This window comes from Antechinus flavipes, chromosome 2, assembly GCF_016432865.1.
Source record: "Antechinus flavipes isolate AdamAnt ecotype Samford, QLD, Australia chromosome 2, AdamAnt_v2, whole genome shotgun sequence".
Classification (NCBI taxonomy): Eukaryota; Metazoa; Chordata; class Mammalia; order Dasyuromorphia; family Dasyuridae; genus Antechinus; species Antechinus flavipes.
This window is the reverse complement of record NC_067399.1, coordinates 240,535,416-240,561,299: the sequence shown is the minus strand read 5'-3', so window position 1 is coordinate 240,561,299 and position 25,884 is coordinate 240,535,416. Positions and strand designations below refer to the sequence as shown.

At 36.1% G+C, this 25,884-nt stretch overlaps 1 protein-coding gene across 1 annotated transcript; it reads left to right on the top strand.

Moving 5' to 3' along the window:
- The first annotated feature begins 546 nt into the window (after positions 1–546).
- Positions 547–25,511, top strand: LOC127548933 (1,25-dihydroxyvitamin D(3) 24-hydroxylase, mitochondrial). Its single transcript, XM_051976616.1, has 12 exons — positions 547–1,317; positions 2,504–2,694; positions 3,941–4,034; positions 6,109–6,205; positions 8,912–9,003; positions 10,036–10,147; positions 13,337–13,482; positions 18,192–18,358; positions 19,842–19,920; positions 21,534–21,731; positions 21,855–21,975; positions 23,559–25,511. The coding sequence occupies exons 1-11, from the start codon at positions 1,060–1,062 to the stop codon at positions 21,963–21,965; spliced, it is 1,545 nt and encodes a 514-aa protein (XP_051832576.1). The 5' UTR covers positions 547–1,059; the 3' UTR covers positions 21,966–21,975; positions 23,559–25,511.
- The last annotated feature ends 373 nt before the right edge of the window (positions 25,512–25,884 follow it).

The window sequence follows — 25,884 nt, the reverse complement described above, 5'->3', positions numbered from 1 at the left end:
GAAAGGGATGGTTCAAATACTAAATTCCTTAAAAACTGTCTACACTTTCCTTCACCTGGTGAGCAGAGTGAGCCACTGGTCGCTTTGCAAGGTTTGATGTTCCAGTTTCTGCAATCATCCCCTTGATTTACAGACCTTCAAGGATTCAAGGATAGCAAGTGTATTGTGCAACATCCTCGAGTGCCCTGCCGCTATTGCTGATTCTTGCACGTTGGAAGGGGAGGGGGGAGGAGGAGAGCACAGGGCATACACTCGTTGAACTCCACTTCGGGTTTCAACTTCTCTTCCCTTCCTCTCCTGCTCTCCCTGGTAGAGAGCTTCAGGGTCATCTGCCAGGGGGAGGGAAGGAGGAAGGAAACTGGAAACTGGGTCTCAGCAAAATGCACACCTGAGACGGCTGTTCTAGACCTGAATGACCTCCTTCACCTCGCGAGTTGCCTATCCCACCCCTCGGTACTCCTCCCACCTGCCGCTCCAGCAGGCCAAACCACGCCAACTCGGGCCCACCCCGCCGCACCCCGCCCTCTCATTGGCCATCTCGGGGAGTCCGGCCGGCTTGCCCCAGCTTCATAAATACCAGTGCATCCTTTACTAGTCATAGGAGTCGTCCCGGTAGGGAAGAAAACGACAACGCCAGCGGCAGCATCCTTCACCACAACATTGGCTGCAGATCCTGATTCCAGCCCCAAAGGCAAACGGAGCAGACAACAAAGAAGTCCCAAGCCTGCAGAGCGCGCTCTGACGAGAGCTGTCCACCGGCACCGCAGCCCTGCCGCCTCTTCTCTCTGAACTTTGGAGCAGCTGCAATTTGGTCGCTGCACCAATTCTGAGCATCTTTCTCTAAGTACCTTTAACTTCCTTGGCTGTTCCTCTTCCTCTCCTGTTCCCTTCTTTGTTTAACCCCAATTTCATGCTTTTCTCCTCAATCCCCCAAATTTCTCTGGATCCACATCTCCAGCTCCTGTGACACTTTTAACTTCTCTCCCACACACATCCGCATATACACACCCACACTACTTTCCATCTCATCTACTCACACTACTTCTGTCCCTAGAAGCCATGAGTTCGCCCATAAAGAAAGTCCCCTATGTTGCTGCTTTCATGAAGCAAATCAGTGGGCTCAGACAGCCTCCTCGACCTGTCACATCCGCCGCGTGCGGCCCCCAGCCTCCCGAGGTGCCACCGATGTGCCCTCTGATGGTATCCAGTGAGGTGCAGACCGCATCTGCCCTGCCAGGTCCAACCAACTGGCCCCTCCTGGGCAGTCTGCTGGAAATCCTCTGGAAGGGGGGTCTGAAGAAACAGCATGATACTCTGGTAAGTGCTCCTCTCCCCATATTTCTTGTCCTGCTTCCTCCCTGCCTGCTCAGAGCTATTCTCCCAAGAGTTTTAGCACTTTCCAGCTTCCAGGTTGGCTATGTTCTCTCGTCCTCCGAGAGAGAGAGAGAGAGAGAGAGAGAGAGAGAGAGAGATACAGAGACAGAGAGATACAGAGACAGAGAGAGATACAGAGACACACAGAGAGACACACACAGATACAGACACACACACACACACAGAGAGACAGATAGAAACAGACAGAGAGGCAGAGACAGAGAGAGAGAGAGACAAACACAGAGAAATAGAGACAGAGAGACCGAGAGAGAGAAAGAGAGAGAGAGAAAAGAAGAAAAAGAAGAAGGAAAAGGAGAAAGAGAAGGAGAAGGAGAAGAAAAGAGAGAAAGGAGAGAGAGAGAGAGACAGAGACACACAGAGACACAGAAAGATACAGAGACACACAGAGAGACACACAGAGACACACAGAGAGACTCAAAGAGACAGAGACACACACAGATACAGACAGAGACAAAGAGACAGAGAGAGAGACAGACAGAGAGGCAAAGAGAGACGGAGAGAGAGAGACAAACACAGAGAAAGAGACACAGAGACACAGAGAGACAAGAGACAGATGAGAGAGAGAAAGAGAAGAGAAGAGAAGAGAAGAGAAGAGAAGAGAAGAGAAGAGAAGAGAAGAGAGAAAGGAGAGAGAGACAAAGATACACAGAGATACAGAGAGATACAGAGGCACACAGAGAGACACACAGAGACAGAGACAGAAACACACAGAGAGATACAGACAGACAGAGACAGAGAGGCAAAGAGAGACAGAGAGACAAACACAGAGAGACAAGAGAGACAAAACAGAGAGAGGAGAGAGAGAGAAAGAGAGAGAGAGAGAGAGAGAGAAGAGAGAGAGAGAGAGAGAGAGAGAGAGAGAGAGAGAGAACAGAGACAGAGGCAGAAAGACAGAGAGAGACAGACAAGGGAGATAAAGACAGAGACAAAGAAATAGAGAAATAGAGTCAGAGTCAGAGAAAGGGGAGGCAAAGATTCGGAGACAAGAGAACCGATATTCTTTTGGAGAATATTTGGGTAACAGCACAGGAAGAGTGCTTCTGATCTTGCCTCCCCCTCCCCTATCATCTCCTTCCCCTCTCCTCACACCCTTCAAATCTTTTTCCAGGCAGAGTACCATAAGAAGTTTGGCAAGATTTTCCGCATGAAATTGGGCTCCTTCGACTCTGTCCACCTAGGCTCTCCGTGCCTGCTGGAGGCACTCTACCGCAAGGAGAGCAGGTACCCCCAGCGACTGGAAATCAAACCCTGGAAAGCCTATCGCGATTATCGCAACGAGAGCTATGGGCTGCTGATTCTGTAAGTGGGAGACTCCAATAGGAGTCGGTTATCTCTTACATCAAGGACAAAACTAGTTCTATTTCTTGAAGCTAGGGTTTTATTGAAGATTCTCAAGGGCCGGTCAGGCAGGCATAAGGAAATCAACAACATAAGGAAAACAAAACAAGCAAACAAACAATAAAAAACCAAAACCCTAGATATGAAGTAAAATCACTGCCTTAGATTTCTTTCTTTTTCTATAAAACAAAAGAGTGAGAAGTTGTTTTAAACGCTAAAACCCTGAGTCATAAGAATTTCCAGACATGGAAAGGAACATTCTGAAAGAAACTATCCAAGTAGAATTCCTGATTCCTTTTTAATTAGAAGGAGGGGAGGAAATAGGAAATTCATATTATCTGCAGAATCTTTCAGGAAATTGACCTAAGGACAGATTGTTAATTTCCGATCTTAAGGGGAAAAAAAAATAGAAGAGAAAACTGCAGTGGCACATTTGGAAACACCTGTAAACTCCTGACAATGTTATGGGTAAGAGAGTAAAAAAGACCAGGAGGAAGGAAGCACCTATTTGGAGGAGATATGGCCCAGGCTACATCAGAGAGGGCTATAAGAAAGACTTACTGGAATTATTTGATTTTGCAAAGAATAGTCTCTTTTAGGAGAACCCAAGACATTTTGCCTCAAAACCAAATCTCCCAATTCTGCCCAATGTACCTTTCCTGCTTTGGCTTAAAAAGTGAGAGGAAAACATCATCTCTGAATCAGACTTTCTTGACTTCTCATCCAAGTACATTTTTAGACCATGAATATATGTTCTTCCATCCTCCTAAGCAAAGTGGTCCCAAAGGGAAATAATAAATACAATAAAACCTTTTTTTTATATTTCTTTTATATTTCTCCTTAAAATTTATAAAGTTTATAAAGCACTTAACCTACATTATCTCATTTGAGCCAACAACAACAAAAACCCTGTAAGTTGGGTACTCAATTTTACAAAAAGGGAAAGTGAGGCTGAGAGTTTAGTGATTTGCTTATGATCATTTTACTAGTAAGGATCTGTCAGGATTTGTATTTGGGTCTTCCTGACTCTGTAGAACTTTATTCATTAAGTCATGCGTCCTAAATTCGCTGCCTAATTTAAGCTTTTGTCTAAATAATATAGATAATTTGCTTTAAATCTGTTTTATTTGATCTGTATAAATAGTGACTTATTAGACTTAGAAGTGTCCCGGCTTTTGTTTTAAATAATATTCTTTTTTATTCCCAGGGAAGGGAAAGACTGGCAGAGAGTAAGGAGTGTCTTTCAAAAAAAGCTCATGAAACCCACAGAAATTATGAAGCTGGATGAGAAAATCAATGAGGTACTTGTTACTGAGGCTGCCCCCTTACCTGTGCTCTTGGAAATAATGAGAAATTTATGAAAACAAAAGTGTGATCTATAAGGCATGCTTTGGAAATGAGACCAATTTTTAGAGAAAGAGAAAGCCTGCTTTTCTTTTCCTCCAAACACCTTTGAAAAACATTCAAGTAATTTATGTAGAAGTGATTTTCTTACCTCACATTCTCCAAGAAATTCTATCAATTTCCCTCTTTGTGTAGAATAGATTCAGACAACATATAAAGAACTCAGGATAAACAACCTGGAATACATCATCTTTCCAGAGAGATAATGCTAAAAGTTGTTGGATTTATATCACGTTTTACTTAAATCCTATGCATTTTAAGAAATGTTCAGGAAAATAAATAATTAGACCTAACTGAAATAAATGTGTCTTTAATTTAAGAAGACACCTTTACTTTAAGATATTTTATGTCAGTCCTTGGGTGAAATGGGGAGGAGGATAGAATAAATAGAGACACAAATGGACAGACATTGAGCTAAGCACTTTTTACAAATATAATTTCCTTACAACAACTCTAGTGAGTAAGTGCTATTCTCAAATACCATTTTACAGTTGGGGAAACTAAAGCAAATAGAAATTAAATGATTTGCCCAAGGTCACACAGCTAGTATTTGAAGCTCCTGACTCTAGGCCCAGCATTCTAGATACTGCACTACCAGTTACCTATACCCAGCATAGAAAGTCAGGAAGAAATGAGTTCAAATCTTGCCTTTGATACATACTGATTGTATGAATCTGGGTAAAGCATTTAACCTTCTAGTGACAAATGCAACCCTTTTATATTTTAAGTTGCAGAAAAAGTACTACTGATACTCTCCTTATTCAGAGTTTCCTATACCAATAAAGTCAAAGAAAAATGTTAGCCCTTAAATAATAAAACTTTGAGAACTGACACTAAGGTACTCTTCCTTACAATTTACTCTAGAGAAAACTTAAGTTATCAGATTTAAGTGCTGAAGTGATTTCTCCAGGCTTTTCTGGCTAATTGAGATATCAGTGTATTAAGAAATGCCAGCTACATGAAAGTTCACTTCATGTTTCAAAGAAAAACTACTTGAATGTTGTTAAATACAATGTAAGCAAGTAACTAAGGACTCTTTTGCCACCCACCAAATATGGGGTTGTAGCCCTGTGATGTGGACATTTTGTTTGATTTGTTCATCCACTTTTAAAAGTGCCTGAACTAGAGCTGGAAAGTATTTCAGAATCTTGGAAACTTATCTCCTTTGGGAAGCAAGGTAACAGTGGAAAGAACACTGAGCTTCGAAATCAGGAAGACTCACCTTCCTGAATCTAAATCCAGTCTCAAACACTTAGTAGCTGTGTGACTAGAGGCAAGTCATTTAACCCTGTTTGTCTCAGGGTTATCTTACCTGTAAAATGAACTGCATAAGGAAATGACAAACCATTCCCAATGTCTTTGCCAAGAACATCCTGAATGGAGTCACAAGGAGTCAGACATGACTGACCAACAATAATAAATCCCTCACTTTACTGAGGAAGAAACTAAAGCTTAGAGAGATCAGAAAGATGGCCCACAGTTCTACAGCAAGTAAGTCACATTACTAAAACTAGCTGAACTAAAATTCAGATCCTTTGACTGACTCTCTCAGCTCAGGGTTTCTTCTACTAGATCAGATCTACAGGAAGTTCTTTTCTAAATAAAGAAGTGGCAGACCTCAGAATAGTTAAAATTATCACAACACTTGGAATGTTTAGCCAACTACGCTTTAGATGATTATCCCTTAACAATCTAATTCCCATTGAGATTAGTCAATGTTTTCCCTTTCAAAAATTGCAAGCATCATTTTTAGATCAAAAGCTGAAACTCAATCCATAGACTTTTGCAAGAAATCTTTAGAAGTCCCAGATGACAAGATTTGTTTAGGCAACAAGGTGGGCTCTTATGGAAATATATAATTAGTTTACTTTGGGGGGAAAAGGGGAATCTCATGAGTATCAAATGCCATAACTGAAGTAAGCTTATGGTGTCATAAATAGTTTATTCTTTCCATTTGTATTTGTTTCTTAGGTCTTAGTGGACTTTATGAAAAGAATAGATGATCTCTGTAATGAAAATGGCCAAATTGAAAACTTGTACAATGAACTGAACAAATGGTCATTTGAAAGTAAGTTTTTAAAGAATTTTTTTTTCTTATGAGTTTCAAGAGCTAAAGATCTGGTAATTTTATTGCTGATTACAATACCTAATTTTAGGATTTACAAGATATTTTATGTACATTTTTGCATTTTACCCTTTTAATGATCAAACACAGGTGCTACTATTATCTCCATTTAGTAGATAGGAAACTGAGCTTCAGAGCTGTTAAGTGCTTTGCTCAGAATCCCATAGTTAGCAAATGTCAGAAGTAGGATTCTATCTCAGATCCTCTTGCATTCAAATTCAGCACCATCCCTCTAAGCCATGTATTCTGCCACAGAACTTTTTTTGGTTGGAAGACAACCAACAAATGTTATCTCACTAGACATAAGGCAAATAGAAAAAGTATTTTTCCTAATTGGAAGAGGAGAAAAATGAGATTCCGTTAAAATACTTAATCTAATATCAAGGAACTAATGTTAGAATTAGCTGAGTCCCAAACCTAAGATTGCCTATCATCTGATCTATTCTCCTAGCCTGTTGCTCTTCCCAATTAAAGAAGTTAACATCTCAGCTCTTCATACTATAATATTCTCTAAGAAAATTGGAGAAATTGGAAAGCTTAAGGAGTTATATTTTGTCATTTTATTGGAAATCCCCATTTATACTGGATATAGTATCAAATCTAAAATGACAATACAAAAAAAGGGAGGTACGCATTCCTACATGAAAAGCCTATGTGTATGTTCCAATCCAAATACTATGTAAGTCTGTTTTGCATGACATTAATGGACAATATATAAAGGAAGAGAGAAATCACTGTCTTCTGCCTCTCACAGAGACATGTTGATTTTCAGTATTGGGATAGAACCATCAACAAGATAATTCTGAGATAATGGAAAAAAGGACAGTCTTCAAGTCAGAAGGCCTGGATTTAAGTCTTGCCTTCAATACTTATCATCTATTTAACTCTGGGATAATCATTTAATTTTCCTTTCTCTCAGTTTCTTCATTTGCAGAATGGACCCACTTGACTAATCTCCCTCACAGAGTTATTATAGAAAATAAATTCTTCTTAAGCCTTAGAGTGACTATAAATACAAACTATTATTATTTTATATTTTAATCAGGTTTATTGTTATGAGTAAATCAGTCCACCATAAAAAAAAAAGTATTTCCTATTACTACATTTTACAAGAATATCCTTTTTCTAGTTATCTCATGGGACACTGACATTGAAGAGAAATATTTAATAGTACTCTATTTTGGTTAAAGTGATGGGACAAAGACCTTTTGAGACCACAGAGATCAGATTATCCTGCTCCTCCCATTATATAAATATCCCAGCCAATGAGTATGCTCATGATCACTAACATTTAGAGAGACTAATTATCTGTCATTATATATTATGTTCATACATAGATATATGCTTAGTTCTTAGTTCTTTTATGTGTTGTGTACCCCTTTGGCAATCTGGTAAAACAGATGGACTCTTCAGAATAATGTTTTAAAATAGATAAAATAAAGACAAGATTACAAAGGAAACCAATTATATTAAAATAATCAAAAGATTAAAGCAAAAAGTTATAAAAGCTAAAAACTCCAATTTTAAATAACATAGATTTAAGGTGATGATAAAGTATATAGACCTCTGAACCTGGAGAGATTTGACTAATTCAGCTTCTGACATAGACTAGCTCTGTGAGCCTGGGCAAGACACTTAACCCTGAGCAAATCTGCCTCAATTTCCTTATCTGTAAAATAAACATAATAATATCACCTATTTCCCAAAGTTGTAGGTATCAAATGAATTAATATTCGTAAAGCCCTTTGCAAACCTTAAAGTCTTATACAAATGGTAGAATTATTAATTTCAATTCAGCAAATATTTATAAGCTTCTATTCTATACATGTCTCTGTAACAGACACTTTAGAAAGCTGAATAAGATTTAGCCCTTCTCCCTCAAGAATGTCATAACAACAGAAGAACTAAAACAAAAACACAAATAGTTAAAATTCCAATTCAGTTTTGAGCATGGTTAAGCTCCCAACAGAGTTACCAAGTGTTCTGCAAGTCTAAGGAAGGAGTTATTCCTTCTGGCTAGCAGAGGATGAGTGAAGGGGTAGAAGCTGATGGAAAGAGAATTTTGAATTGCTACAAAAAAGAATAAAAACATTTTCTCCTTAACTTCTCAACTCAATTCCTCTGGAGAACCATTTCAGTGTCTCTTAAGTCATAGGAAAGAGGTGATTTCTGCTTTCCTTTGAGTAGAATTCCTTTTGGCTGTGTTTAAAGAAGGATCAAAGAGTGTCTATATCATGAAAGATGAGTTATTGACATCAGAGTGAGCCAACCTTTCATTGTTGTTGACTGCCATCTTAAGTGTCACCCGGAATAAATGATGGGAGTCCTAAACGCAATCTTATTCCAACCTCTCTTCTAAGATCCTTACTTGCCTAGAAAGGCAAGTTTCTAGGCAAGTAAGGATCTTAGAAGAGAGGCAGGTTTCTTGCCATAGAGATGAGATGAGCCCTTTAATTGTAGAGCTTCTATCACTCCCTTCACCTTGTTTTCCTTAATATGCACTAGGCCATGACAGGTCATTGAATTTTTGGATTCTTTGTTCTCAGAAAAACCAATGATTCTACAAGAATTGTACTTTTAATGACCAGATAATAACAGACTTCAGAGTTGTTGCTATTGTGTAACAGCCATGCTCATTTTAAATAACAGGTATTTGCCTAATATTGTATGAAAAGAGATTTGGACTGCTACAGGACAATGTCAGTGAGGATGCTTTGAACTTCATTACATCCATCAAAACAGTAAGAATATGTTTGATGTGTGGTTTTCCTGTGTGGAGTTAAATTGCCAAATAAAATTAGGAAATTGTATATCTCTTAATTGTTTTGAATGTGAAGTATTGAAATAAATCTGTTGAATCTATTGTATCTACCAAATCAAAAGCTTTTGCAGAAAATAAATCCTATTCCATATTATTTGGGGCCCCTAGTCACTGTAGGATGTATGCTATGGTACTTAGAATTCTGAATTTGGAACCAAAGGATCTGAGTTCAAATCTTATCTCTGCCACTTTATATAAATACAATCTTGGCAAGGTCACAATCTCATGGGTTCAGAAATAAGAGATTTGGACTAGATGGCTTTGGAGTTCTCTTCTATTATCTAGATCTATTCTCTGAGGACAGAGGAAAGTTTGGGAATAAAGACATAAAACCAACATCACCAACTTCAGAATTTTGAGGGATTGATCTCAGCTTGTATAAATCAAATGAAAATAATGTTTGTTTTTAATTATAGCTGATCTAAAGTAAGGATTCATTTGAGATTTAATCTAGACAGGATTCAATTTTTGCACACTTTTTAAAAAATTCTATGAAATTTTTGAATTCTGGCAGCAGAAAGGCACAAATTAAATTTTGTCAGGGAAGCCTGGATTCAAGTCTCCAGGCTGGTAGCAGATTAAAATTTAACTGGGAAATATTTAACAAAATAAATAAGAATACAATACAATATAGATGATGTTAGTTTGACTTTTCTAAATCAATATGGAGCCAGTGGGGAACTACTTCTACTTGAACTGGGCACCACTGCTCTAGGATTAGGTCATTTTCTGAGAAGAATTCTGATGACCTGAATTGGTAGAGAGAATTTTCTCATATAAAAATTCCTTGTACTAAGGGAATTACAGATACCACCTCAACCACCCTCTCCTGTGATCATATGCCCTCAGAAATCCATTCCATTTCTTGAGAGGGTAGGTTTTCACTAAGATGCATAATGCCCTAGTTTTCTTTAGAAGGACAAGGAATGTAAATGTGTTTGTTTTCTCCCAGATGATGAGCACTTTTGGAAAGATGATGGTGACTCCAGTAGAGCTTCACAAAACCCTGAACACCAAGGTCTGGCAGATGCACACTCAGGCTTGGGACAACATTTTTAAATCAGGTGAGAAGGTCCTTCCCTGTTTTCTGCATCTTTATAGTAAATATATTGAATTAGATGGCCCCTGAGGAGCTTCAAGATCTATGAGTCTACATTGTTGTTTGTCCTTTGCTCTTCAAGAAAGTCTTACTGGATCCTCTTCCTGACAGACTCAGCTTGGGTGACTCTGTTGAAGATGATATTTCCCTTTTTTGCCCAGCCTTCCCCAGTGGCCTGCCCAACTCAGGCAATTCTCTCTTATCTTCTTCTGCCTCTCTCTTGGAATTTGACAACATCATAGCAGCAGAACCTTCCATAGGAACGATGATATGTAGCTCATTGTAGAGTCCTTTAGGTCAGAGAGTAGATTTTATCTTCCCTTCTCTACCCCAGATACCCTGTTCAAAAATGATAACTGGTTCTAGGTTTAATAATACTGTGAATGTACATTCAGATCATGTTTTACTGTTACAAAGTTCTTTAAATGGAAGAGACAGCATTTCACAGGGGAAAATAATAGGATCTGGAGGTAAGGAAACCTGGCATAGTAGAAAGCATGCTATGATTGGAGACAGAGGGCATTCAAACTTTGTCTCTCATACTCAGTGGCCTCAGTTTCCTAACCTGTTAAAAAAAAAAAAAAAGGATATCAGACCAAGTAACTTCTAAAGTCCTTTTCTGCCCTAAATTTGTGATCCTGTAAGTTGGAAGGACTGAGTTTGAAGTCCAACTCTACAATTAAGAACTAAGCAAATCTAGGCCTTAGGTGTCTTATTTATAAAACAAGTGGTCTCAAAGGTTCTTCTAATCTCATTTAATTTTATAGAAAATTTGTGAGACAGGATAGGATAGGATAGGATATCCAAATATTTGGATATTTGAAAGACTTTATATGGCTTTAACATGGATATTCCCACCACTGGGAGAAAAAACAACCATAAATTCACCACTCTCAATAGATGTTCTTCATGAATTATTGTGGCTGAAGAATAGAAATATGTCATTATAGGCGAGAATGCTGGATTTAAAGTCAGGGGACGTGGACTCAAATCCTGCTTCTTTTATTTATTATTTGTGTCCTTCAACAAATTATTTGATCTCTTTGGCTCTCATCATTTAAGTGGAGAAATTGAATTGAATGACTTCTAAGTTATCTTGACTCCAAATTCCATGATTCTGTGACCTTCTGATGATGTGCTTTGTGTGTTTTCTTAGGGGAACCCTTAGACGATAGACAAGTCCAAGCATAATCTAGTCTAGGTCTGTAATTATGATCTTCCAGCTTGGAAAGTCCTAGGAGCACTCACACTTTATTGGCATAGCCTTCAAGAGCCCACTGTTTCTGTATCCTATAAGGAAGAATCAGTGTAAGATCTTAATGAACAAATATAAGAATTATTATAACCATGTTAGGGATAGGGACTAGATTTGTAATTTCACTGGTATAGGAAACTCCCAGGTCAGGAAATTCCCTTTACCAGTGCAGGTAAAGCTCTCTACAACTGTCAATCTTCAAGAATTTCTGAAAACTTTGAAAGGTTAAGTGACTTGCCCACTCCCACAGCCAGTATGTGTCAAAAGTAAAACTTGAACCCAAATCTTTTTGACCATAAGATCAGCTCTCTATCCACCTTATCAGGGGTGTAGTAGATTTGGAGTTAAGAAGAGCTGAGTTTGAATCCTACCTCACACATTATTAAACTAGGAAATTCTCAACTTGTGTCAGCCTATTTCCTTCTCTGTAAGTAGGGATAGTAATAGCACCTAAAACAGAAGATTTCCTTCTGCAGCTGAATTATTCTTTATTCCTATTATGTTAACTATTTTGCTGACAGACAGACCTAAGATTTGCTCCCTTCATGAAAAAGAGGAGTCTAGAACTTCTTGCATCTCCAATGTACACTAGAAATCTCTCTAAGGTCACACTATCTCTTTTAGTCTGGACTAGTATCTGGTAACTATGTTATGCTTTTATTTCTTCCTTTTCTTTACAATTTTTTTTCACTTAATAATATTTTATGTTTCCAAATACATGCAAACATAGTTTTCAAGATTCCTTTTTGCAAAATCTTGTGTTCCAATTTTTTTCCCCCTTTTTTCCTCCCTTTCCTCTCCACAAGATAGCAAGAACTCTAATTTAGGTTAAACATATGCAATTCTTTAAACATACTTCCATATTCATCATTATGCTTTCATTTCTAATGAATACAGTCAAATCTGTAATCAAATTTCTTGCAACATGTCAAAGTGGTAACAATGACTGAGGAGGCAAAACCTGGGCTCCAACCCCACCTGGGCACTTTCTATGTATGGAATCTTAGGCAACCTATTTAAAGCTCCTGAGCCTTGTTTTTTGCATCTTTACACTAAGTGTATTGAATTAGATGGCCTCTGAGGAGCTTCAAGATCTATGAGTTTATATTGTTGTTCATTCTTTGTTTTTCAAGAAAACCACATTAAGCAAGTAAGTTGGATTTAAATGAGGGAGGACAAATCACTTGCCTCACTTTCCCCTCCAGAGCCATCTGGGTCCAGTAGCCACAGATCAGGATGACTAAAGTTGGCCCTGGAAGCAATGGCAGATCTTGCCATTTTAAATTAAGGGCTTCAACAAGTTTCACTTTGATTGGGGATGGTCCCATTCAGTGATTAAGTTCAGGTAGCAACTGAGACAAATAATCTCCTCTTTCATCTAATCTAAAAAAAATCTAAACAAATAAATAAATAAATCTTGGAGGGGAAGACTCAAGGTTTCTGACAAAGCAGAAAAGATGGCTATTTACATTCAATCTGAATGAATTAGAATCCAAATAATGACCAAATAAGGACCAAAAGAATAAATCCCAGCCACATACATAGTATTTGTCAGCTTTGCCTTCCCTAACATTTACCCTGAAACTGGTGGGGTAAAAGGGAGGCAGGAAGCAGGAGAATGAAGCTCAGGTTCATTCTCAGGTATGCACAGTCCCCAGAGTATAGTAAGCATCCTAAATGTTTTGATTTATTGATAATACTGTATTCACCTTAAAATGTTTGTTGAATTGAATTGAAAAATCTTGTCATTCTCCATTGTCTTACTTGTTATTCTCTATTTGAATTAAATTCTGCTGCAGTGAATATCTTGAGTTGAGATTTTCATTTGATGGCTCTTCTCCTACCCTAATTATAATTGTATAACCTCATTTCTCTCTCATTTCTTTCCTCTTCTAACAGTCAAATTATGCATCAATAATCGATTGGAAAAACACTTAGAAAATCCCAGTGAGGATTTTCTTTGTGATATTTATTACCAGAATCAGCTTTCCAAAAAGGAACTAATTGCGGCTGTTACAGAGCTCCAGCTAGGTGGAGTAGAAACGGTAAGACCCTGTTTGTCTTTTCTACATATGGACTGGACAGTCACATGGATGCTCCAGCCCTACCAGATTGTTTTGTTGTGCTTTGTTCTATTACCATGAATTCTGTGGCTCAGGAGCTCTTAACATTTTTTCTATGTCTTGGACCAATTTAGCAGTCTGAACAAGTCTGTGGATCCTTAGAGTAGTAATATTAAATGCACACACACAAAAAATCTGACTTTACAAAAGAAACCATCTAGATAATAATAATAACTAGTATTTATATAGTGATTACTGCAACAAGCACTTAACAAATATTTCATTTAGCTTCACAACAACGCTAAGAGATAGGTGCTATTATTATCTCCATTTTATATTTGGAGAAATTGAGGGAAACAGTAGTTAGTGACTTACACAAGGTCACTTGTTAGAAAGTGTCTGAGGTGATATTTGAACTCAATTTTTCTTTCAGGTGAGGCCCAATACTCTATTACGCCACCTAACTGTCTATATTTAAATACAGCTAAAAACATTTAAACAAAAACAAACAAAAAAACCCTCAAAGACCCTCTGTTAAGAACCACTGCAGAAGATGAAGATTGACTCCTGAGCTAAATAGAAATTTCACATTTTAGTAAAAGTAAATAATATTTTAAATACTGAACTTTTGTCCTATTTAATACGTATTTTATAAAGCTACCAATATAGCCTTCTAACTGGTCTCCTTGCCTCAATACCCTCCCAAATTCAGTCCATTATCCATTTAGTTGCCTAAGTTAATCTTTGCCAAAATTATGTAAATAATACACACAATAAACCATAGTGGTTTCCTATTATAGCCAGGATACGATAGAAAATATTATATATATATGGCTAAATATATTCATATGTTTATATATAAATATAACATAAAAAATATAAAATTCTCTGACATTTATAACCTGGTCTATTCCTAACTTCTTGGGCTTATTATTCTTTTTTCTCTTCCACTCATTATTATGTGATTCAACAATGCTGAGCTTCTTGTAGACTCCATGCCTTTACATGAAAGTCCACCATCCCTAAAATGCTCTCCCTCCTCACAAAAGTCTCTTACTTTTCCAGGCTTCTTTTAGGATTCACCTAAAATCCCAACTGCCTTCAGGAGGCCTTTCTGGGTCCTCCCAATTATTAGTGCCTTCTCCTCCCTCTCAAATTGCTTTCCATCTACTTTGTAGACATTCTGTATGTACCTAATTGTTTATATGGTATATCCTTTACTATAAGATGAATTTCATAGGGCAAAAATCATAGTTTTGCTTTTCTTTGGATGTCCATTTCTAAGCACAATGTCTGGGCATTGTGAGCCCTTAATAAATGCTTTCACTTGCTCGAGGATCAGCCTTACAGATCCCTAAAGGAATGGAAGCCAAGGAATGAAATTTTTTTGGCCAAAACAAATTTCATTAGTTTTTACAGTGATAAAGGCATTATAATCTGAATTAGTAGAATAGTGCTTAATAGAAACTATATAAATATTAGTTGTTAATATTATTATTTTTAATATTCAAGTGAGTACCCCATTGATAAAACCACAAATTCTTGAAATATTGAAGCTTCATTTAAAGTGCTACATAAATATGAAAAATTATTGTCATTGTTATTCCTGGAGAACCAGTGCTTGTATTGTGACTAAAAAACCGTTCTAGGACTCAGAAAGCCTTTGGCTTTACTCATGTTTTTCACATATACTATTTGTTTGTCATTGAGCAACTTGATTTCTGAGTGTTCTAGATAACTCTCTAAGGTGTTAAATGTGGAAGGGATGTTGACCTGAGAGGTAGTTTCCTCATGCAAGAATTCTCTATACTAATGAAATCACAAGTTTAGACTTTATCCCTTAATGTTAATAATATCCCTTCCCCAATTCAACATTGCTTCTTCTTCCTCAGTTCTGGGCAAAGCACATGGAGATTTTTTTATTCATTCTTCTGCTTCATTTTTTGCTCCTTTGCAAAAATAATATTTCTCCTATAGAAAAAGTAGGGTGCTTGGTAAAATTGTATTTCTCAATGGAGCTTAAGATATTATTCTAGTTTCTTATGCTTCAGATTAATTGAAATGAGATTTCACACTAATTCATTTTTATAGTTGAGCACTTATCCTTAGACAGTATTTATGCCCTTCCCACTGTGTTGATTTTGAAAATTGTTACCAGGTTAAGGTAAATTCAACTCAATTGCCAGTTTTGGACTCCAGAATGCTGGGTGCCTAGAATAAGAAAATCATAAGTCCTTCTGTGATCCCTTCTTTTTTCATTATTCATAGAGCTAATACTCAGTGTCCAGGCCAGTAGGTCTGAGGAGGTTTTCTAGGAGAGGTCCCAGTGGAAAAGTGCAGCCTTTCTTGGATGCTTTTGGTGAAGGCTACAGTTATCTGTCCTTTGGAAACCTTGGAGAATACTTGTGGTGAAGGACTTATTGATATGGTTAGATCTGTTTCTTTTTTCGGCCTGGCTATTCTGAAAGTCACATTTGGTAAATTTGAGAAATTTGAAAGCATATCTAATGTGGTGGCTATGCCTTCTTCCTGTTTTGCAAATTGGGCTATTACAATAATGCCTTCCACCAGAGTTTATTTGAAGCTGTAACCACCAGAATCTTGTGACTTAAAACAACCTGCCATCAAAGCCTCCTATTCCAAAAATAATAAATCTGGCTTCCTTTGAGCTCTCTCCCAATGTGCTGTTTGGTCTGGGAATCACAGATGTATTTTCAGAGAACTGTATATGGCACTTGGCGAGAGTATATTCATTCCTCTAGAGAGGTCACTCTGACCATTTCCAGGGGAATATATTGTCCAATTTAGCTATTGCAGCCTTACACCACACACCATTCACCGAAACTGGTCATCAAAACCTGGCATGTGTTTTTTCAAAGAGTTGGACAGGCTGTCTGGGCCATTTCCCCCCTCCTTGTCTAGTTAACTTGGGACAAAAAAATAAATGATGCCATTTTAAAAAATGAAACAAGTTTTTATTAAGAATAAATAGAAGTCAGAATTTCATATTTTGGTAGGAGCTGTGGTTAAAGACAACATTTTTGTTTATATAGGAATTAACTTCCTAAGGATGAGAAAAAGAGCTGGATTTTTTTTTTTTTGTCAGCTCACATATAAGTAGCACAGAGATTTCCTCAAGACTACTATGTGAGGAAGGCAATAATAATACTATATAATAATGTTATTATTAATAAATACTATAATAAAAGTATATAATAATGTAATTAAACTATACTCATTTTGTAGGTGAGGAAATTAAGAAAAGAAGAAATAATGTACCTAAAGTGAATTTTTATAGCCAAAAGAGAAAACTTTAATGAATTTATTAGCTCGCAAATAATACAGATTGTTTTCTATATGTAGTCCCTTGTTCACAGTCAGGTGTTTAATAAATTTGTTGCATGGACTTGCATTGAATTTTAAGTATAAGGTAATCCCTTTTTCTAATTGTCCAGACCTATGATTTCAATGATGTTAGGAACTTCCACTGAGAAAATACCCCCTATCAGTGTGGTTCAGCAGTTATTCTGTAATTTATAGTGTTAGAGAAATGTCATTCTCAGAGATAAAATGGCTTTCCAGTGTATGTCAAAAATGAACCTTAAACCCAGCTTTAGGCCAGGGCTTTTTGACTTCATTGTTAGCTTGTCTACCATACCATTTCATATGTTATTGAGTCGTTTCAGTCATGTCTAATTCTTTGTGATCCCATTTAGGGTTTTCTGACCAAAAATACTTCAGTAGTTTGCCATTTCCTTTTGCAACTCATATTACAGATGAGGAAATTGAGGCAAATAAGAGTAAGTGACTCCCCCAGGGAGCTATCAGGTATCTGAGGTTAGATTTGAATTCAGTTGTTCCTGGCTTCCAAGCAGACACTCCATCCACTGTGCCACCTAACTATCATTCTATTCCATACGCAAACATTTATTTTAAAGCTCAATAAAGCTTTATTATAACGTTTTATTATTTTTCATTTTTATTATGATATAATATAAAATCATTTTATTTATCTGTTGCCAATAAACAATCAGTCTTTGTCATATCTTTCCATCATCCCCACCTCCTACTGCAAAGCCCTTCCTAATTTTATAAGACCTGTATCAGTTGTAAATAGGAAGAATGTGGGGGGAGGGAATTACAGCTTAAGGTCTGGGTATATCTTGTTTTATACAACAAATAAAGCTTTTCCTCAAAGATATATGAATTGAACCACATTTTAAATGCATGAAAAAGATGAAAAATCGTCCTATTTTTGCTTAAAACTGGATATTTCTATAATGCAATTTGCAGCAAAAAGAACTAAACTTTCCATCACATCCAGTGGGTTCTGACAGCAGATGGCTTCAAGGCAAGCTCTTTAAATGCAGCTATTCATGGCTCTACAATGTAGTATAAAAGGTGGAAGAGTAAAGGTTTGTGGATGTAGCCTCAGATCTCAGCCCTACCACTTAACTATCTGTGTGACTCTAGGCAAATCTTTTCCCTCTCCCAGCCTCAGTTTTTCCATATGTACAATGAGGAAGTTGGACTCTCAGATTCCTACTAGTTCTAAACCCATGATGCTAAGATAATAAGTACATTAGAGTTTGCAAAGCTCTTTATAAAATAAGTGTTGGAGACAGAATTAGAACTCAGGTTTTTTTCTATGGAATGTCTTCCCTCTATGACAGTGTCTATTTGCATTTCAGATAGCTAACAGTTTATTGTGGGTTCTGTATAACTTATCTCGAAATCCCCGGGTGCAAAAGAAGCTTCTTGAGGAAATAGAGAGAGTTTTGCCCAATCAACGGACACCCAATGCAGAGGACTTGAAAAATCTGCCTTATTTAAAAGCCTGCCTGAAAGAATCAATGAGGTAAAATATGTATATCCACTGCCAGAAACATAATCTTAATTGTCTAGGTTGTGGAAGAAATTCCTTTCTGCTTATTGCCTCATGATTTAATAGCTTCTCCTTTGCCCTTTTCATCCATCTTCTATCTCTCCCATATCCAGAGCACTCCAAATGGATTGAAAAATGGAAGTTAATTTATGAAAACAGAATTTAAGGAAGCCTTGATTGAGGGGTTGTGAAAAGTGGACTGGATTTGGAATCAGAAGCCTTGGATTGGGTCAGCTAGATGGCACAATGGATAGAGCAGTGGTTCTGAAGTCAGAAAGAACTGACTGACTTCAAATCCAGCCTCAACCACTTAATATTTACTAGCTGTATGACCCTGGGCAAGTCACTTAGCCTCCACAAAAATTAATAAAAAAAAAGAAGAAGAAGGAGGAGGAGGAGGAGGAGGAGGAGGAGGAGGAGAAGGAGCCTGGGCTCAGTTCCTAATTCAGCCCCTTCCTCACTATATGGATCTGGCAAAGTCACAATCTCTCTGGGCCTCAGTTTACTCACATAATATCAAGCAAGACATCCCTAAGATTGAGATCCCTAAGATTTGTTCTAGCTCTAAATCCTACAAACCATTGAATCACATTCTTGGGCTCCATTGTTCATGAAAGGCTGAGCAAGTCACAGGTGTTCTATCCTTAATTTCTAAATTCAAATTAAGAATAATAATGCTCTCAGGAATGCTGGGAGCATTGATGAATAAAGCTGGGATCTTGTTTTAGGCCCAGGGAGATGAAACAATTGCCCTAAAGTCAGTAACCCAGCAAGTTAATGACAAATACTGGTTTAGAAACCAAGTCCCTTAACTCTCAAGTCAATTATCTTTTCACTGTACTACACTGTCTGATTTATTTGATCAGAATCTAATTCCTATTAATAACTGATGTAGAATTTAATCACTTATACTTCAAATTAGGTTCATGGTAAAGTGAAGTAATTTGATATTCAAAAAAAATGTGAAAGGTAATGTGAACTTTCACTACTTTTTTATGTTCCAAGTTTTGGTTACATAAATCCAAATCAACTGACAGTTACATAAGCTTTTGAACCTTAAACTATAAAAGTAATGAATTTCTATTACTCTCTATTTCCATCCTTCTTTAAGTTCATATAAAATTCTACATAATTGAATTAAATAATATATTAAAAATCTTGTCTTTTTTTTTTAATGTAGATATATCCTAAATGGACATTTTAGAATTATTTTTTACCAGTATTAGAGACATTTGCTGAACTGAAAAGATGTGTGATGTTATGTAATGTAATGTAATGTAATGAAAAGATGTGAATTATGTTGTGTTAACTGTAGTAAACTGTGCTTTCCTATTAATATAAAAAAATAGAATTGCCATTTATATCATGCTTCTAATATGTGCTATAAATTCCATTAAATTAACTTATACAAAAGAATTATAACTATCCAACTTTGATAACCATTTTTTTTTTTTAGGTTAACGCCATCTATACCATTTACAACTAGAACTCTTGACCAAGATATAGTTCTTGGAGACTATGCACTACCCAAGGGGGTGAGTAGAACTTGAGTGCTGATGTGAAAGGGACTCTTAAAGCAAAGCAGACAGAGCTTTTGACAGCTGCCTTCCAGGAAGGCGGCAATTCAGATGAAAGGGGAAATTGTCATGTGGAAGGTTAAAATTATTATTTAGAGAGGCTACATATCAATTGTTATATGTATAAATGTTGATAAGAGGAAATTTGGTTTAGCATCAGAGGGGCTCTGGTGGTGTTCTATGAAGCTTACTAGCTATGTGAACCCTAGGACAAATCATCTCACTTCTCTGAAGTCTGACTTCTACTTTTGTAAAAAGAATAATGCTTATACAACATATCTCAGAGGGTTGTTATGAAAAAACATTTTGAAAAAAACTAAATTATATATTATCAGTAGTAGTAATAGTAGTAGTAGTCCTCATTGTCATGGTAGTAGTAGTAGTAGTAAATAGTAGTAGAAATGATGATAGTAGTAGTGGTGGTAGTGGTATTGGTGGTAGTAGGGTAGTAATAGTACTACTAGTACTATAGTAATAGTAGTAGTAGTAGTAGTGTGGTAGTAGTATAGTAGTAGTAGTAGTAGTCATAGTAGTAATAGTAATAGTAGTAGTAGTAGTGGTGATAGTAGTGATGGTGATAGTAGTGGTAGTAATAGTACTACTAATAGTATAGTTGTAGTAGTAGTAGTAGTAGTAGTCATAGTAGTAATAGTAGTGGTGATGGTGTTGATGGTGGTAGTAGTGGTAATAATAGTACTACTAGTAGTATAGTAGTTATAGTAGTCATAGTAGAAATAGTGATAGTAGTAGTGGTGTTGGTGTTGATGATGGTAGTAGTGGTAGTAATAGTACCACTATTAGTATAGTAGTAGTAGTAGCATAGTAGTAATGGTGATAGTAGTAGTAGTGGTGGTGGTGATAGTGATGGTGGTAGTAGTGGTAGTAATAGTACTACTAGTAGTATAGTAGTAGTAGTGTGGTAGTAGTATAGTAGTAGTAGTAGTAGTCATAGTAGTAATAGTGATAGTAGTAGTAGTGGTGGTGGTAGTGTTGATGGTGGTAGTAGTGGTAGTAATAGTACTATTAGTAGTATAATAGTAGTAGTATAGTAGGAGTAGTAGGAGTAGTAGTAGTAGTGGTGGTGGTGGTGATGTTGGTAGTAGTGGTAGTAATAGTACTACTAGTAGTATAGTTGTAGTATAGTAGTCATAGTAGTCATAGTGATAGTAGTAGTAGTGGTGGTGGTGTTGATGGTGATAGTAATTAATAGTACTAGTAGTGTTATAGTAGTAATAGTGATAGTAGTAGTGGTGGTGGTAGTGGTGGTGTTGATGGTGGTAGTAATGGTAATAATAGTACTACTAGTAGTATAGTAGTAGTAGTATAGTAATAATAGTAATCATAATAGTCATAGTGATAGTAATAATAGTAGTGGTGGTGGTAGTAGTGGTAGTAATAATACTACTAGTAGTATAGTAGTAATAGTAGTCATAGTAGTAACAGTGATAGTAGTAGTAGTAGTGATGGTGGTGGTGGTGGTGGTAGTAGTGGTGATGGTGATGGTAATACTATTTTTACTACTCCTGAACACCTTCCTTTCTGATTAACATGAATGTTGTATATTTTTTTAGACAGTTTTAATGTTAAACACTCAGTTCTTGGGATCCAATGAAGAAAATTTTGAAGACTGGAGTCAGTATAGACCAGAACGCTGGCTTCAGGAAAAGAAGAAAATCCATCCTTTTGCTCACCTTCCATTTGGCGTTGGGAAGAGGATGTGCATTGGGCGACGCTTAGCTGAACTCCAGTTGCATTTAGCTCTTTGCTGGGTAAAATATTCTTCTTGATGCTTCTTTCTTGCTCAAGAATTTCTATCACAATGAGCCTTAGATAATTCTTCAAGAAAAAAATAAAAGTGGATAATTCCATTTCTCTGTCATTTTGTGTTTCAGATTGTACAAAAATATGACATTGTAGCCTTAGACAACAAGCCAGTGGAAGTGCTGCATCTGGGCATTCTGGTCCCCAACCGGGAACTTCCCATAGCTTTCTTGGCTCGATGAGGTTCTTCAGGTAAGTGACCATCATGTTTTCTTCCATGAAATGGGAGATGTGCGGATATTTGACATAATGGCAATACTCATTTAAACATAAAACTTTCCTCATCATCACTCTATGAAGTAAAGAATGGATGAGGTAGTTGTCATCATTAGTAGTAATAGTGATAGTAGTAGTAGTGGTGGTGGTGGTGGTGTTGATGGTGGTAGTAATGGTAATAATAGTACTACTAGTAATATAGTAATAGTAGTATAGTAGTAATAGTAGTCATAATAGTCATAGTGATAGTAATAATAGTAGTGGTGGTGGTAGTAGTGGTAGTAAGAGGAAAGAGAAAAATTGAGTCTGAGGTTGGTGTTGAGGAAGGTGATCTGTCTAGAACCACAAAACTAGCAAGTGTCAAAGTTAGGGCCAAAAAAAAAAGATATTCTAACTCAAAATTCAAAATTCTTTCCATTTTTATTAATCTGGGTTATATTAAATATGTCACCTCCAAATATTATAGCTTTTAGTAGGAAAAGTTTTTGGTTTCAAGGAGATCAGAGTTCAAGTCCTGCTTAAACACTTACTAACTAGGTGACTCTGGACAAATCACTTTATGTTTCTGAGTCTCAGTTTCCTCATGTATAAAATTATGAGTTTGGATTTAATAGTTTTTTAGGTCCTTTACAGCTTTAAATTTGTGCTCTTATGTTAAATTACTTTAGTCTCTATTTCTTTGACTGTAAAATTGAAATAATAATATTTATATGACCTCCCTCACAGAGTTGCTTCAAGAAAAAGAACTTTGCAAATTCACAGAAATATGAATTATTTCATCCCCATTACTCTGCTCTCCCATTCATTTAGTATCACTCCCTGACTCCACCCCAATCCTTTTGTATACTGATTATCACTGGCTTTTCAGATACCTGTTTTCCTCCCTATTTGTCCAGAATTACATGTTTTCTCCATTTCTGGGACACTTGTACAAACTATTTCACAGTCCCAGGCATTAGAACATCTGGTTCAACTGACTCGGAAAGATAAAGGAACTGAGGACAAAAAGAAAAGTGATTTGACAAGATGACACAGAAAGTCCCTTCCAGAGACAAGACAAAACCTTAGAGACCTGGTTCTCAGTCAAGCATTCTTTCTATTGTACCATATTATTTTTTGAGGTCCCTTTGCTAATCACCAATTATGAAGCAATAAGCTGATTAGCAAATTTTGGGAATTACACTGAACTTGAAATCAAGAAATTTAGATCAAGCCCTAGTTCTTTCTTTTACCAGTTTTGTGACTATTAGAAATCACTGATCATCTCAACCTCAGTTTCTTCAAAGGTGATTGTAAGGAAAACACATGACCAATTTAATATTTCATATAAATGAATTACTTAGTTCTCCTCATCTAAAAAGTGGGTATTTTACACATACTACCTACCTTATAGAATTGTAAGGGAAATGATTCATAAATCTTAGAGCAGTAGTAGAAAAAGCCAGTGGCAATTCTTGATGATCTATGAACAGTCACATATAAAATCATAATTACTAGCTTATGCTACATTCCCCTCATATAAATATTTTTCTTTGATCTGTAATTGCATTATTCTTCAGGTTCTCCACCAAGTGTCAAGAATAGCATTTTTTTGGCTTATGCTCAAGATTGGTGTTCACACTACTAGATGACCAATGGAAAGACTACTTTTCAAGAGTGGCAGATGGCATCCAAGGACATTTCATCCTCACATTGAATGGATATTCTTTTCTCTCATATGGTCTTTTTAATACCTCTAGTTTATATATGAATGATAGTATTTATTTTTACTATGACCAACTCAGGAAATTGTATTGAATGCTGGAATACAGGGTATTTTATCTCTATATCAGGTCAGTAGTGATTAAAAGCAATTTTTATTGTTTAAAGGTGCTCTGACTTGAATTCATTCTGGTCTTAACTTGGTGATTAGTGAGTCAACTTTTCTATCTAATACTAGGAATTCTCTTGTGACCTGGAAAAGGAGGATGAAAGGTCATGAGAATACCAGATAGAAGATGGCAACTATTTTTGCCTTACCTTAGGGGGATCTTGAACTTCAGATGGGTGAATCTGGGACATCTCCCTGCCCTGAAGACACTATATGTAACTCACAACTGAAGAGCAAGTCATATCTGGGACAAAAAAAAACTATTATTAAATCCATGAACTAAAACTCAGTTTTCCCTTTTATTGTAAATATACTGCTTCAATATTTCAAGGACTCATAATTTCATTTGTGTGGAAACTACAACACTGATTACAACCTCTCTGTTCTTTAGAAGACAGTATGTGTGAATTTCTGGTCATGGGGTAGAAGTGAGGGTAGAATCTCTCATCCAGAGTCCAAAATTTTGAGAATGAGGCTTTCTGAATTTAGCTAGATTTATCCTTTCATGATAGACAAAATTTAGAAGATAATCATTGAATAAATTAATCAATACAAAAAGGTTCTGAATTAAAGGGTCAGCCCCCATGAGTGTACTGAGTAAGTCTATCTCTCTCCTGATAAATTTAAGGATAGTTAGAAATGTTTTGAAAAATATTTTCATATATCTTTAACCAATTCAGAAATTATTATTTTAAACAGATAATTCACCTTAAAAGCCTAATTGGAAAAATCATGAATTTGCTAATTGCTCTTCTTTTTTGCTTTGTGGTTTGTAACCCTAGGGAAAGATACAACTTTTGGGGGGGGGAGTGTATAAGCCAAGAAATTAAACTTATTTGTTTAAAATAAAAATCACTTTTTCCTTTGAGTTATTTTTATAATAATGATATTATTTCATTTAGGGTTCTGTCAGATTGAAGGGAGAGCTTGGATCTTGTTTCAGCCCAAAAAGGTTTAATTCATGACTATAGGAAATAATCTAATTTCCTTTAATTTCCCCTTTTATACAATGAGACTTTAGTAGGTCCTGTAGCCTAAATAATAATTTTCAAACTTTTTTGTTCATTTATTATATTTTATTTTGAGAACTACCAATGCATTCATTATGAGAGTCAAAAGATTTATACATTCTCTCAAAAATGCATGTGTATGCTCCTTATAATTCCCTATACTTTTCGAAGAAAGTTATGCGATCCCATGACACACTTTGAAAACTACTGTATTTAAGGATTATACTGAAATTTAATTATGCTACATTTCTTTGGTGCTTTTGAACTCTTCAAAAGAAATGAGATTATAAAGTACAAAATATCTATTGTACACATAGTACAAAGTAAGCCAACTTTACTTATTTATATTTATATGCTATTTATATAAGCTCCCACTATTAGTTTTTCCTTTAAACATATTGACATTTAATAAAATTTGCATTTTTAGTAAATGACATACCCTGAACTATCAAAAATGCAAAATTTTCACATCCATGAACTTGCACATACTATAAATGTAACTCTGTGTTTTCTCTGCAATGACAACATATTATTTTCATAATTACAATTATACTTGTACTATCCAAAAATGCTTTTGTTTATCATCTTTGGCCTCTTGGGAAGGACTGTAATAAAAATGAAGTTTTAAAATACTTGAGACATAGTTATTCTCTATTTGCATTGGGAACAGACAGAACTATGTAAGGATAGAGCTTTTTTGTCTTATTAGTAAATAAGTTTTATTAGTGGTCATTTTACAAACTATACATGGTGTCTGAATGTAGACTGAAGTAATTTTTTTACTTTATTTTTAATCTTGAGGGTTTTCTTGGGGGATCTGTTTTCTTTCAAAATGTTAACAGAAATGTTTTGTATAATTTCATAGGTGCCTTCTTAATAAGGGAGTAGGGAATAGGGAGAAGGGAAGGGAGAGAATCTGGAACTCAAAGTTTTGAAAATAAATGTAAAAAATATATATATTTAAGAAAGTCTTGCATATGAAAAGAGTGATGAGAATGTTAAAAA